This window comes from Echinops telfairi, unplaced genomic scaffold, assembly GCF_000313985.2.
Source record: "Echinops telfairi isolate 266 unplaced genomic scaffold, ASM31398v2 ScPeMD7_7469;HRSCAF=8507_0, whole genome shotgun sequence".
Classification (NCBI taxonomy): Eukaryota; Metazoa; Chordata; class Mammalia; order Afrosoricida; family Tenrecidae; genus Echinops; species Echinops telfairi.
In genome coordinates, this window is record NW_022111372.1 from 86,697,786 (window position 1) to 86,713,264 (window position 15,479).

Sequence of the window (15,479 nt, forward strand, 5' to 3'; positions counted from 1 at the left end):
TATCACTTTTATGTTCCTTAGAATAAGTGCTTATGGCATGAGTACATGATGATCTGCTTTCTCTGTGGCAGATGGCAGACCTGCACGCCGTCCCAAGGGGCATGTATGATGGACCGGTGTTTGACCTGACAACCACCCCCAAAGGCGGGACCCCTGCAGGCTCCACACGGGGCTCTCCCACTCGGCCCAACCCACCCGTGAGGAATCTCCATCAGTCGGGATTTAGCCTATCAGGTAAGTCGGACACACTGATCAGGACCTTAGTGATCTAGGGTCATGGGACCCTGCAAGTTAAACCTGAACTCATGTTCCTGTCCAGTGCAGGCATCACCAGTTGTGAGAAGGCAAGCAAGGAGGTTTGCTGAATCAACAAGGAGTCCTGTTGATAAGTAAGGCACAGCCCACTTAGGTTAAAGAGTCAGGTTTACATGATGATGAATTCCCTACAGCCCTCAGCTCTGAGGTGCAGAGATACATTTGCTTATGAACAGATAATGATTTTCCTCTGTTAGACTAGGAGGACTGAGCTGTAGCCTGTTTTCCCAAGCTAACAGCAGATAGCTTAGATGATTATGATGCTCACATCGCAATAGGGTCTTCTCTCTTAGGTTTTCCATGAAAATTATTATTCCTTCTCATAATCAAAAGGACTCTAGTTGCCATTGTTAGGACATGCACCATGTGTTCACATGATCACTAATCTTATCTACTCTTGAACAACTCTGATACAATACCTCCCCCCACCAAAAAAATGCCATCTTAAAAAGTTGACGGAAGAGTTCTACTCTCTGTTCATTCCATTTGCCCAAGAACGTTTTGTGGCCTGTTGTATTCGTCACGTTGAACAGACGTGAAAGCTGAGACTCAGCTGATGTAACTAACGTGCCTGAATTCAGCAGCTTATGTGCTGGGGAGGGGCTGCTCAGGCCGCCTCTGCTTAACGCCAACACCTCAAACTGGTAGCCTCTCTGCACCTTGGTGGCGCTGATTTTTTTAAAAATTATGACTCTTCCATTAAGGTTATGCCATTTTTGGTCATTTTTAAAAGTAGTTGGGAGATCTATTAAGAAATACTTCCCATAGCCTTACAACATGCTTAACTCGGTGTTGCTGGAGAACAAAGAGAGGGCCCAGACTCAAGAGCAGATGAGATTAGATTGAGGAGGGAGAGACAGGGTGCAACCGACAAGCACATGGGCCTTCCAATTATAATGAAAATCCCTGCAGCCAAGTGCCTTTTGCTCCACGCACTGCAAACCAAGGGTTAGAAGAGCCTTGGAGTTCATTTCTTGAGTGCCCCTTACCCCTGAGGAAGAAATGTGAGGAGAACCACATTGAAAAGCAACTTAACTGTTGCAAAAATGTAAAGTTCTTCTGTCCAAATGCGGACACTAGTCACATGGAGCTATGTACACGCTAGAAACGTGGCCGGTCCACACGGAGGGGGCCATCGGTGTAAAATGAGACAAGCTGGAATTCAACAGTGTAGTCCCGGAGGGAAAGGGAACACCTCCTTAGTAATGATTTTTATTGGTTACATGTTAGAATGGTAGTTTTGGATATGGTGGTAGAGTGGAGTACATGATTACAGCGATCTTCTTGTGGCACGTTCCATGTGTTTCGCGGACATTGTACGTGGGTCTTACTCTGTTTTTTAGACAAGCTGGTCTGGACAGAGGTCTGGACAGAGGGCTTGGAGCTGGGAATGTGGTTAGAGATGCATGGCTTCATGGTATCACGTGACCAATCAGAAGCAGGAGGCCACAGACAGAACACTGGTTCTCTATCTGGGGAGCTTTTGCCCCTACGGAGGCACCTGGCAATGTGGAAGACCTTTGTAGCTGTCAAAACTGGGATTGGAAGCTACCAGAATCAAGTGGGCAGAGTCTGGGAATGCCGCTCACATCCTCTAAGGCATAGGGCACCCGCCACAAGTGAATTATCCCAAATATTGATACCGCTAACACTAGGAATTTTAGAACAGAGGTTTTGACCCAGCCCTGTGCTCTTTCCGTTGTATACACTTTCTCGTGTTATTTATTTTAACCAAGGAAGGGGGAAAACATCTACATAGGCAGTGTCAAATTAACATGATGCAGTCAACTTTGAAATCTGCCAGATGTTGATGCGACTCCAAATTTGGTTCTTAGGCAAGGCCCAGTTTCTGAGTCTACGTTCTTTTTCACCTGCGAAATGCAGACAAAGGTGGCACCTACTCCACAGGGGTCTCCTGAAATTTAAGTGGGAAACGTATTGAAATCTGATAGCCCAGTGCCTGACATTTGGAAATTGCTCCATGTATGTTACCTGCTGATTGTTATTATAGTGAAACTAATAAGAAAGTAATTCTTTAAGAAAATAAAATGTGGCTGTGTGAACATTGTGAACGGAAGGGGAGGAGATGACAGAAATGAAAAGAGATCTTTAAAGGGAACATTCCAGCAAATGGGGAAAGGGAGGAGGTTGAAGGTTGGGAGAAACCGGAAAGCCAGGAGAAAAGCTGGGGTGGTGGTGGGAGAAAGACAAGAGGAGAAGAGCTAGGCTTGTGAGGTGCCGTTACCAGAGTTCACATTCTGCCTGTCACAAGACCTTTTCAGCCATTTTCCATTGCTCTGTGATGGGCTTGATCCTTCAACTCTTAGAGGTTTTCTTCTAGCACTGTAGGTTCGGCATTGGGCTGATAACCTCAAGGTTGGCAGTTCAAACTCATCAACCACTCCATTGGAGAAAGATGAGGCTGTCTCCTCCCATAAAGATTTGCAACCTGGGAAGCCCTGTGAATTGGAACCAACTCTTGGCAGTGGTGGGTTTCGGGGTTTTGTTTCAGTTTTGCTCTAAATGGGTACAAGGACCCATTACCGTTTCCTTTTGTGTTGCAGCCACAGGAACCTGGCCATCCTCTTACTAAGTTGTGAGGTCTTTTATCTAACCTCTTAGAGCCTTATTTACCTCCCCTGGAAAATGAGACACAGTACTCCCATCGAAGAGTAGTGATGAGGAAGAAATGAGAGAATTTGACAAGCACCGAAGGTGTACGCTGCTGTTGTTAATATCCTGTATCACTGTTCGCTTCTTATGCGTATGACCATGCTGAGAGAAGATGAAGTCGGGTTGAGGACTGGGCTTTTCCTGGTAGAGGGTGGTCTGGGGGAGGGTGTGATATGAACCATGTAGAGGACCTGCTAGTCTAGAACGGCAGTCTCCTGGGGATTTAGCCCAGGAAGGTGTATACCACCTTACACTCTCAAAATTAACTCAGCCTGTCTCTTGTGCACCCCTCCCCTCTCTTCTCTTCTCCCACCCTGTGACTTCGTTCCTGATGGCAGGCACCCAAGTGGATGAGGGAGTCCGCTCTGCCAGCAAGCGCATCGTGGCGCCCCCTGGAGGCCGTTCCAATATCACATCCTTGAGTTAAGCAACTCCTTCCCAATGAGAAGGGGCGGAAAAGCAAGAAGAAATTTTTTTGAAGCCAAAATGGTACATCGATATTTAGGAAGGAAAGCGAATCCAAACAGTTGTGATCTAAAGAATCGATAAGCCTCAAGCCTTATGTTTCTCCAATGTTACGCTCGCTTGGCTAGCTTTATGAGTATTGCTTTGTTTTCTGTTGATGCATAGTCTTGATTTGGTTGATGCCCTCCCCCCATTTACATGCATGCTATCAGACAGGCCACTAAGGTACAGAGTCTGCTATATAGTGTTGAGCGCGTGTGTAGTGCTGCATCTTAAGACAAGGGGACAGACAAAGCCGGGAGGTCAGGAAAACAAACAGAAGGGTCACAAGTGATTTTGGGTGTGGGGGTGGTGGGGGGACCAAAGCAGGGTGGAGAACACAGAGGGGTCAGGGTGGGGCTTCGAGGAGGGAGGTGGGTGGGCTGGGTGAGCTGAAGGGGGTGTTGTGTATTGTGTTGACAACATACTTTTATTTCCATGGTCACTTGTGGCAGCCGCCTCTTCACCAGGGTCCCCTCGCCCTGTGGAGAAGGCAGGCCGGTCTTTGTTTCAGCCTTTGCCATGTCCCCTCTCGTAGATTTTAGTCCTTGTTTGAACATGTTATTAAAACCCAAAATACCAACCCTTCCCTCCCCTGTGTGAGCGTGCCGGGCTGTGCTGTGGCACTCTCCCTCCGCCTTGTCCCTGGGCTGGAAGGATGGCAGTGAGAGAGCTGAGGACCCCTTCTTCCTGTCACCCTGCCAGCCTCCTTGGCGCTCATCAATGGAAACAGCTAGGAGAGGCCCTGGGGAGGGCACCCGCAGCTTAAACACTGCCTCCATGGAAGCACTCTCCAGCCTCTGCAAAGTCATCACTTGTTTGGGGCTTTGTTCAGATGGGGCTGAGTGAAGGCTGTCCTTTACCAGTGGGGACCCGTAGGTTCTCCTGATCCCCTGGGGCCTAGGCGCATCCCCTCTGGAATAGGATCTTTTTTTTTCCTTTCAATTTTTTATGGAAAGTTGCTTTATTCAGAGCCCTTTCCATTTTACCGCCAGTTGTTAACTCAGCTTATGTGGGAGTAGAGCAGGGATTCAGGACTCGGGAAAGGGGATCTTGAGCAGATGGGGGCACACTATACAGCCCTGGTTCCACTTTCCTCTCTTCAGCTACCTGGGTGAGCAGATCCCATTATCAGATCGGGGAGGGGGGGGGCGCCCATTTGTATTGAGGCAAAAATGCCCCAACATACTTCCACAAGTGGAAGTGGCATGTGGCCCTCTGGGGCAGGCACATTGAGGCCGTGTCTGCCAGGGTTGAATATCCCTTCCCCACCATGCCACTTCTGAGAGTTTTGGTTTTGGGGGGATGGGGGTGCTGTGAGCAACGCGAGGATCTGGAACCCTGAGCCCATATGCAAAAACAAATAAATAACATAAAAATGCATTTGGTCCCGGATCACATTCGGGTGGAACCCATGGCCATGGGGGCTAAGTTCTCTGAAGAGCAGAGCCGGGCCTCCCACACACCCTCCGAGTGCTCAGGAGAAACCATGATCTCAGACCAAAAGCTTTAGTAAATTGAAGGCTGGAACAAAGGGAAGAAATGGCTCCAGAGGGGTTTGGAAATGGCCAAGGAATAGCATTCCCCACTAGTAAGCGAACTTCTGTTCTCATCACGAAAAGGATCATTCTTCCTCATGATGGGGAGTCTTGACATTTTCAAGCTTTCTTTTAAGGGAGACAAATGAAGGAAAGGATATAGCTTATCATTCAAAGAGCTGGAGTATCAAAGAGCCCAGAAGGACAGTGTTGCCCTGGAGAGGGCATCTGTCAGATCTGACACATACATATACCTCATTGGCCACACTGTGCTTTAGTATATGTAGTAGTACCAGCCACAACCAGCAGGTGGAGGGAAAGACACAGAAATACTGCACCATTTGCTAATGCTCTGGTGCTCTCTGCATGCCATGACCAGACCTCTTCGATGGCCCTCCTAACTGTACTTGGGACTTCTGAAATGAAGCCTTCAACCAGAACCTTATATTCTGCATAGCCTTCCACGTTGCAGGGACATCACCATAATATTTTCAGGATGGGAAACGTCTCCCTTTCTTCACGTACCATTAGTAACTTCCCAAGCTTAGAAAATCCCGAGAATCCCCCACCCCTCTTCTAAAAAAGAGAAAGAAAGCTCCCACTGCTTTCTACACTTCGATTGCGGGGTAACATTACATAAATGAAAATTGAGATCCACATTGTTTTTGTTACATTGGGCACACAAAACATCCTATAAAAAAGGTTTCGGGGAGGGGGGATGGCAATGTGTAATGACCCTACCACAATTCACTGCATCTCACCCAGGTGGTGGGGTTGGAGAGCAGGGCGATGTGTGGTGAGTCTTCTGCCTCCGCCCAAGCTATGTCCCCCCAGCCCCTTCCTAAGGATCCCCCTGCCAGCTTCCTAACCTTCCCACGTTGCCTCTAAACCCCCATGGTCCGAGAGGACCACAGATTAGGGTAGTTGAGAGGGTATTTTTAGTGAATTCCCACATCCCCTACCCCAGTAGACTTTCTTTTACCTCTAAGTTTCCTTTAAAAATGGCAAGGTTGCAGTCAGCGCCCAAATGGCTTTTCTGAGTCTGGTCATTGTTGACCTTTTCTCTCCAGGAGAGCACCCAGAAAGCCAGGCCACACTCCAGAAGGCTGACTCCTCAGCCAAGCCTCTCTGCTCACCCGGAGAAGCCCTTCCCAACAGAGTGGGGCTTTTCCTAGCTTTGATTCTGGCCACAAGTTTCCCAGGCGTGCTCCCCTAGAAAACTCCAGCTGGAGTCCCAGATAGACCTTGGGACCACTGGCCTTCCCTGTAGTTTCCCCTCTTGGACACTGGTGTGTGGGTGTTCCGTTGTGTGTCTGGTGCATATGGACAGACAGTGAATCTCCTGTGATCCGTGGTAGCTGTGAGGCAAATCTGCAACCTCAAAAGCTGTTGCTTTGAACCGTGAAGAAACCCGTGTTTTGAGTTTAGCTGAGATGAAGAATAATGGGGGAAAAAAGTTCCTCAAGTGACTGTTAATGTAAACCTGGTTATTAAAAGAACTCTGAGAAGACAGCTGCTGGCCTCCTGACGTCTTCTGTGTGTGGCGTGCCCGTCGGTAGCCAGAGGGACAGGCTCGGAGGGGCAGATCCACTCACGGAGCAGAGCTCCAGAAGTCTTTGTGCTGGCGGCGGGCGGAGTTCTGTCTTTCAGTTGAGTTTTGTTTTCACCACACGGTTTGATGACCATGATTGAAGCTCGAGGAAATAAGGGTGGGATTTGTGTTTCTTGGGTTTTTTGTTTTTTTTAATAGGTCATCCAATAAACTGGTATAAATGTAGTGACATGGCCGTTAGATAAATTGGTTTTAATGTAGAGGCAGGGCCACTTTGGATAAATCGAGGGTGAATCCAGAACATGCCCCAAAATATTTTTGTTTCATTTTAGTCATTCTTAGACTCCTGCTACTAAATTGATTTGTAAAAAGCATTTGCTCTGCTTCTTCCTAAAAGCTTTCTTCAAACTGAGCTGGGGCCGAAGTATATTCTTTAGCAAGCTAGATCCCAAGGAGGTCCAATGGGCATTAGAAGAATTGTTTGCTACATCTACTTTTCGGAAGATTCCAGGTTCCATCGGAAATGTTATGGCTCTGAGCACTCCTGTAATGAATCTTTCAAATGCCTGATTCTGGGCTCTCAAACCTTTTTTACCTACCGAATCCTTCTTTATCATCTTGGAACATACCACCAACCATCTCTTTTGGGGAAATAACAATGGATCCAGTTCCAATATTTGGAGGATAGTTTCAATTGTAAATATTAAATCCATTTGGGGACAAAAAAGAAAAGGTAGGTTGGAAATGAAGTTTTAAAGTTTGATGCAACTGAAATAGATTTGAGCAGAAATGAGTCCAAGAGCTAAACCTGACATTAGAACTTGATTTTTGTTTTAGTCAGGGTTCTCTAGAGAAACAAAACCAGGACACACGCACACATATATGTAGGTTTATACAACACAAAGGAATATAAGAGCTAATTAGTCCACACAATAGTACAGAGGACTCAGTTCAACTCACTTCCATGGAACAGTTAATATACTGAAGTCCTTCAACTCATGAGTGCTGCTGGGTCCAAGGTCAAGGAAGCAGACAGCTGAGTCTTCCCTCTGGCAATGCAGGCCGTCCACCCACAGGCAGAAAAGAGCAGGGCAGGTCACCAATAGTCAGCAGCTCAGGAACTTAGCGAAGCAGGCCTGAATGGGATATCAAACTCAAGCAATGCAAGACAACAGGATCTACCAGCCTCAAGTTCAAGTGATGTGCACACCAGCAGCATGGCGAAGCAGGTCTAAAAGAACTTCAAGCTCTAGTGATAAAATCCATGGGTTGGCTGTCCCTTAGTTAGTGTATCTCACAGGTTGAGGCAGAGAACTAGCTAAAGCCACTGCACACTGGTCCGATCACCAGAGAGAGCAAGAGAGAAAGGGGTGGGGCTTGCCGAGCCATTTATATCTGCTCTCCAAACTGTAATCCCACATGTTCCTATTGGCCAGGTTGGCACAATAAACCTACCTATCACAGTTTCCTGCTTACCATTAGTATGTGCTTCTTTCATAGAAAAACATTTTTACTTGAGAGCATAACTGGTCAGCATCTTGTGCATTCTTTCACCTACTTAGAAACCTCCAGGGAAGGAGAGAGTCTCCACAGTTTTAGCCCAAGAGAAGGACTCTGATTGGCCCAGCTTGGGTCATATGTGCACCACCAAACCAATCATTGGAACCAGAAGGACATGAGGCTGGCTGGCCAGACATGGTCATGGGCCCAGCTCCCAACCACCTGTAAGCTAAGTGACTCAGTGATGTTATGACGAGTGGCCCCAAGCTGTGATACCAGCGAGGGATGGACGCTGGACAGCAGGCGGCTAAGCCAGCCTTCTCTAGGCTGCAGGGCATACATGTTTTCCCCGTGCAGTGTCTGTGTGAGCAAAGACATGGGTAAGGGAAACAGGAATGGCAATTGCTGATTGACTTCAAGTACAACAAGCCCTCTTTACTTCAGTAGAATGAGGACATCACGACAGGAACACACAATGGCTATACTTATAACACACTCTGGAACCAGGTCAAAAGCTACTCTGCGTACATGAATAGTAATTTCACTGTTTGGGGTTCTTGGTTTGGTGTTAAATAAGCTTTGGTCCATAGTCTCACTTAATGATTCACAACCAGTTTGGTAAATATATTTCCTAGCCTCATGGCCAAGGCAGCACTAAGTACTGTTTAGGGGTAACAGGTAGTTGAAAGTGTGAGTTACAAGTTGGGCTGTTGGCTGGGATTTCAGCAATGAGTTCAAACCCACCTTTCACTCTGGAGGAAAAGATGAGGCAGTGTGAACCTAGGCAAACAAATGGCCAGGCCCAGGAGCCCAGGGAAGTACGTGTAGTCTGCCTTAGCAGGCACCTCTCTGTTGGAACTCACTCAAAGGCAATGGTAAGGCAGAAGGAGCTTCTACCTGCAAGAGTTCTATACTGCCCGTGATGATCTTGTCTCAGATATGTTCTCCATGGTCCTTGGGCATCTACTTGCTGGTTTAGGAATATAAAATAGGACTCGACAGAAATGTCCTGGCTCCCTGTCCTGCTGCCAATGGAACAAAGTGCCTGGGCTGCTCTTGGACCTGTGGTCTAAGTGACAGGCAAAATCTGGGATTCTGGGCTGTGTTGCCTGAGTTGTGAATGCTGAAGGGGCCAGCGTCTTTGTGTACATGGATCAGTAGAGTACTGCATCCCACAATTCTGGGTCATCTCTCACCCCAGCTTGCCTCCAACAAAGGAGAGTGCTCCCAACAGGATATGGAGACAGGAACAGAAAACTCTGGTGCCCCCAACCCTACAATTACACACACACACACACACACACAAGCGGATCATAAAGAAGGGTCAATAGCTTACTGTTTACAGGAGACATGTTTTAATACACAGAGACACCTTATAATTGATTTGCTACAGTTCAACACACAAGCAGCTGGCTAAGCAGATAATTGAAGGTTTGGATTTGTAATATCAATATTTACTATCAGTCAGACACCCTGGGCTTGGAACAAAGTAAACAGTCATCACAGCAGACCAGGAAGGAAACGGGATTTTGTGTAGACGGAATGCTGGGATGGCATCTGGATCCTGAAATGGAAAGCTCGTCCATTTTTCTTTCTTTTCAAAATTTTAATAATCATTTTATTGGGGGCTCTTCTAGCTCTTATCACAATCCATACATAAATTGTATCAAGCACATTTGTACATAGGTTGCCATCATTTCCAAAACATTTTCTTTCTATTTGAGTCCTTGGTATCGGCTCCTCCTTTTTCTCCCCTCCCCTCGTGAATCCTTGATCATTTACAAACTATTTTTATTTTCATATTTCACATGCCCACTGTCTCCCTTCCCCCACATTTCTATTGTTGATCCCCAGGAGTGTGGGGGGGGTTGTACATCAATCATTGCCATAAGTTCCTTTTTGTTCCGTTTTTGAAGCATTCATAATTTGACATGACTGTGTCATCCCAAGCCAGCAGCCCTGGCCCCAGCGAGCTACATGATCAACCTAGTTTGCTCTGCCAGCCAGCCTAGAAAAAAATGTTGCAATCTCTAGGTATATCTGGTTAAAACACTCTCATCAGCAACCTGGCCAAACTGAGTGAATTAACCTAATTGATTTATCAATGCTCAGTGCTGCTTGATAGCCAGTCCTACCTAGCAGTGGCCGCAGCTGAGACCAGCGCTGCCATCAAGGCGTGAGCCATCAGCAGAGCATTTCCTTCCCTTAGGGTCCTGGTCAATTTTCCAGGGCTTGTCCACTGCAGCCGCCTCCCGTCCACTAGAAACTCAAACTCGCTGTCATGCAGTCAGTGCTGGCCCGCAGCCACTCTGGAGTGGGTTTCCCAGACTGGAACTTTACGGGAGTAGAACCCCATCTTTCTCCCGCGGAGCAGCCAGCGGCCACTGCAAATTCCCCGTAGGATGCTGTCCTGCTGCAGCGCATTGTGTTCTAACCCGGGGAGATCTGGTCTTCAGAACCCGTTCAGATTTTTTCAGAAACTCCACACAGATCAGGAGGAATGCTGGCAGGGCAAAGTGATGGAAGGAGGAATACCAGAGCAGGTAGCAGACACTGTCTTTAAACCCTTCAGCCCTAAGCCTTGATGGTCACGAATCAAGATATGTTCCACCAGGGCAATATGAACTTTCAGCCCGAGGCAGGGCATCTGACCTCCACAACTAGTGGTCCCACAACAGTGTACAGAAAGTTTTATATTTGGGAAATATCTTTTCTGTGGAAGATGTCAAGTGATGCAGTGGGGCAGTTTTGCACTGTGGACAGTTTCTTTCTTTGTACCCCTCTAATTTGAGAAGTGTGTATACACGCAGCACGACCTGGGTTAGACATCCATCTTGCAGCACAGCATCCACGAGCCCCCGCCCCCCACCCCACAGGGATCCTGCAGACATGGAGCTGCCACCGGATGTCCAAACCAGGCATTCGAAGGCTGGTGGCTGGCCCAGGTAGCTGTCCTGGTACAGACTGCTGAGCACAGGCTATCTGTGACCAACAAATGATTCCTTCCATCACGATAGGAACTCTAAGGTCCACTGCCCTTAGGTGAGTTTCCAGAGCTCCAGCAAGGGGAGAGCTGAGGGGACTGTGGAGGTGAAGTCCAGGAACACTGGGTGTCAATCAAAACAAAGATGTCAGGTGGTGAGCACAATGACTCCTGCCACGGTGGGGTTTCCCAGCTTGGGGCAGAAGCTGCATGCCTTCCTATCGTTGTTCTTTTTAACCTCTCTCCCTCTCTGGAGAAAAAGGAAAAAAAAAAAGAGGCAGGGCAAGTTCTTAGAATTTGTGGTGCCAGGAGCAATGGAGCAATGCAAAGAAATGTCAAGAAAGGGGCTTAGGAACAAAAGAGCTGGGTTTTAATTGCTAATGCAAACAGGGACACTTGGAGTAGAAAGGCACCGGGTTACTGCTTTGCCAGAACGTCTGGGCTTATTAGTTCCAGGAGGAGAACGAGGCCCAGGCTCCCTTAGTTCAGCGCTGGCTGACCGACGATCGATGCAGGGTTAATTCTGCTGGTGCGAGATCCGCCTTGGAAAATCTTACATAGCTTATCTGTTCCTTCCAATCAAGCATCAGTGTGGTCTTCCAGAGGCCATTTTCAGCCATCTCGGTGACCCTCAGGACTGGATTACTCTCTGCGCAGCCAAGCCGTTGAAAACCCTCTGCCGCCGCTGTTTCCTGCCCACTCGGCCTTCTCGTCCTCTCGCTGCAAAAAAAAGTCCCTCTGTGAAGCTCTTCTGTGCAGAAATACAGTGTCCTGTTGATTTACTTCACTGTAGACGAACTTAGGTGAATTAAACTGAACTTGCCACATAAAATAACAAAAAAAGAATGAGCCATCGGTAAAACTTAAGTAAGAAGTAGGCAAGCCTGCCTGCCATTCCTGCAGGATGCACAAGGGGGAGACATGGGACTCCAGTGCCCTGGGTTGCCTTGGCCTTGGTGGCCTCAGGGCAGGAGCCAGGCAGGGAGGCCTCTCAGCAGTGTGGCAGGCCAGGATCCTCAGTGTAATTCCAGTCTACAAAGACAGGTACAGTTTGTTCACCGTGTTGCTTCATTTGGTACTAGCCAGACCCATGATCCAAAATAAGAATAAAGAACAGAACAAAAACAGTGATCTGTTTATTGGTTCAAGGTTGACTTGCTGTACTGAGCTTCCCTGAGCACAAGTACTCATTGTACATTACGGGCAGTTTAAGGGACTTTTAAGAGTAAATGTCACTGTTTTACCAAGGTCACCTCACATTCTAACTCAGGCTACACCCCCTGGGGTAGATGCCACTTCGCTGTGCGACAAGGAGGTATTCTGTCAAAATAAGACTATACTTTCTTTATTCCCTCCATACCAGATCTCCAATACGCTTCAGAGAGCAATCAGCTCTCAGGGAGCATGGGCATGCTTGGTGGAAGGAGGCCTGGGATATGATGACAAATGCTTAACAACCAAATACCAGTGGTGGTTTTGGTGGTGTTGGGCACTCCGCTTTGCAGAATTGGTTGAGTTCTATGGTGTAAATACTTCCACTATCACCACTTTCAAACGACCAACGTCAAATCACTCAGGAGGGCATTGAGAGGGCTGTGAACAATAGGCTCTTTCTAGCTACTGCATGATGGCACCAGTTTATTGGAAACCCTCCTGAATCTAGGTAGCTTTGGTCCCAGGTTCATTCATACATTCCTGATGAAATTCCTTATGCAATCAGGCAAGGGGGTCTCTCTGAAATTTTGTAGCCATGAAGAGTCTCACTCAGTTCAATAGCTATGTTTCCCATTTATCACAGTGTAATTAGAAAGAGTGGAAAAAATAAATCTACATGAAAAAGTTCATTTAAAGTAAACATGAAAGCTATTTAGAATAATAGCATATTAGCACTAAAAAGTCATTCTAGAGCTCATCTAATGTAATGCTCTCATTTTAAAAGAATTAATTGAAGCAGAGAAAGTGAGCAAGTAACTTGTTCAAGGTCGAGCATTAGTTAGTAGCAGAACTAGGTCCCAGATGCACAGCCCCGGACTCTGTTTCACTGTCTCCTGCTGCCTCGGTGGAAAGATAGTCCTTCACACTTTCTACAAGGTGCTACATGCTGAGAGCTCCTGTCAGCTCTCTGGACACGGAGAAGCAGAATGCCCCGGCTGGAGGAAGCAAGAAGAAGTCCCGGGTCCTTCAAAGGTTGTTATTCTCTCCATCCTCTCCTTGTGGGTCTTTGGTTTGTTCCAAGGCTAGATTTGCTTGCCTTTGAATAAAAGCCCTTCTTACTCTTCAAAGGAAGAAAAACGAGAGAAAGTTTTTATTGGTTGAAAGGACAAAATATTTTAAGTTTTAAAGTAATAGTATTAAGCCTAACAATTTACAGAGGTAGGCACTAGGGAATTCTTACAAACATCATCGATTTGAAGGGGCTAAGTCTGGCTTAGGTGTTGGGCTGCTAACTGCAAGGTCACTGATTCAAATCCACTAGTCAGTTCCAGGGAAAAAAGATAAGGCTGTCTGCTCCTGAAAGATGTATAGTCTTAGAAATCCTATATGGCAGCGGTTGTCAACCTGGGGGTCAAATGACCCTTTCACAGGGATCACCCAATTGATAACAGTAGCAAAATTACAGTGATGAAGTAGCAATGAAAATAATCTTATGGTTGGGGGGGTCACCACCACATGAGGAACTGAATTAAAGGGTTACGGCATTAGCAAGGTTGAGAACCACTGCTATCTGGAATTGCTATGAGTTGGAATCAACTTGATGGCCGTGGATTTAGTTCTGATGAATTTTAAGTCCTAATTAAAGGAGCACTGGTATCACTGTGGGTTAAGTGTTGGGATGCCAACTGCAAGGTTGGTGGTTCAAACCCATGCATTTCAATAAAGGTTTACAATCTTGGAAACCTCACGAGTCACTGTGATCATTATGAATCAGAAGGGTCTTCATGGCCTTGAGTTGGTAGTGCAATGGGTTACGCTTTGGACAACTAACAGAAAGGTCTGTAGTTCTGAACCATCAGCTGCTGTGCAGGAGAACGATGAGGCAGGCAGCTTCTGCAAAGTGGTACCTCTCTGGAAACCCCGTGTGATGGGTCTTCTCAATCCTACGGGGCCATTATGAGTCAGAACCCACCGGACATCAGTGGGTTAAGTCCCAGCAGAATGTACTACAGTTTACAAAAACCTTACCAGAAAAAAAAATCATTTCTGAGTTTCCCAAGATTTCTATTATGGGGGTGCCTCATTTTTGTAATTAGAATGGGGAAACATTTAAAAATTATTATTAGACTTGCCAAGTGAAACCCGCCCACAACGCTATGCTGTGCTGAGCTGCTGCTCCTAGAAGAGGTACTTACTTCTCTCTGTTGAAAATGACGAACTCCTTCTGGACATTCTCCAGGTGCTCCTGAAGAAGGCAGGTCTTCCGTAAGAACATGGAAGGATAAAGGAATAGAGGTGGAGTCAGCCAACCAGCCACCATTGGTTCATTACTGCCTATTTACTGAGTGGATCAGTAAAGAGAGCTCCAGATGGACAGGATCATGACAGTTTGGGACTGGAGTCAGGGGTGAGGCCGCAACTGGAACTCGGGGAAGAAGAGTGGGGCAGAAACCATGTGCAGGGGGAGAAAGCTTGTCAACACTCCTCTCCTCCCAGTGATCCCAAACAGACACTCCGGTGTGGTTTTGGAGCTCTACATCTGTGCGTCACTTACTCCATGAGGAAACCGTGGCTCTGGGGTGGGCATGGAAAGGGCTTCGCCAGTGTCTCATCTCCCGGCCCTCCCAGGAACCATTCAGATGTTCTCCTTTGAGCTAATGAAAGGCCTAGAAAAACATCTCTCCTCTGTAAATTATGTCTGAACGTTCCCCTGAACAACTCTATTGATGTTGATTTAATACACTTTGGTTCCAGTAACCAGAACCTTCTCTGTTCACAGCTTTCTTCTTATGAGTCACATGGGCCCTTGGCTCCTGGTAGCTCCATGCCCAATAGAAAGGGTGTTGCCTGGTTATGCATCGTCTCCACGGAGGTGGCTGAATCTTGGAGGTTTTTTACCAGGCCTTTCTTCCTAGTCTTGTCTTAGTCTGGAAGTTTCACTGAGTCCTGTCCAAATCGTAGCAACACGCAAGCCTCCGCTGAGAGATGAGTGGTAATGGGGTACAAAATGTGTTTGCTGGGAATTATGCCCAGGTCTCCCAGATGGAAGGTGTGGATTCTCCCACTGAACCACCCTTGTGGGACATTTTTACAGACACATGAAACGAGATGTGAGACTGCGCTGACCTGCTAGCAGCATTTTGTGATGCCTTTTCGGACCTAATGAGATAATTTACCTCAAATAAATGATAATCACTTGGCAGTGCCAAGATCAGAGCAAATGTTTTCCAAGTCTTCAGTAAACTATTTCTACGTAACT

At 47.0% G+C, this 15,479-nt stretch overlaps 2 protein-coding genes across 10 annotated transcripts in view; one reads left to right on the plus strand and one right to left on the minus strand.

The window, feature by feature from the left end:
* The window catches only part of DPYSL3 (dihydropyrimidinase like 3), a 163,892-nt gene extending 160,132 nt beyond the window's left edge, over positions 1 to 3,760 (plus strand). For all 3 annotated transcript variants that reach the window (XM_004696703.2, XM_004696704.2, XM_045284859.1), the window contains exons 13-14: positions 72 to 234; positions 3,327 to 3,760. In XM_004696703.2, the coding sequence (XP_004696760.1) occupies positions 72 to 234; positions 3,327 to 3,415 (252 nt within the window). In that variant the 3' untranslated portion in view covers positions 3,416 to 3,760. The remainder of the gene's footprint in view (positions 1 to 71; positions 235 to 3,326) is intronic.
* A 7,184-nt stretch (positions 3,761 to 10,944) lies between these two features.
* STK32A (serine/threonine kinase 32A) overlaps positions 10,945 to 15,479 on the minus strand; it is a 200,057-nt gene continuing 195,522 nt past the window's right edge. For 5 of the 7 annotated variants that reach the window (XM_045284913.1, XM_045284916.1, XM_045284915.1 and 2 more), the window contains 2 exons: positions 14,416 to 14,480; positions 10,945 to 11,785 (listed from right to left, as the gene is read on the minus strand). In XM_045284913.1, coding sequence (XP_045140848.1) covers positions 11,551 to 11,785; positions 14,416 to 14,480 — 300 coding nt within the window. In that variant the 3' untranslated portion in view covers positions 10,945 to 11,550. Of the gene's footprint in view, positions 11,786 to 12,188; positions 13,341 to 14,415; positions 14,481 to 15,479 lie in introns of those variants that run through there. The other 2 variants (XM_004696702.2, XM_045284914.1) reach the window with 1 other exon arrangement.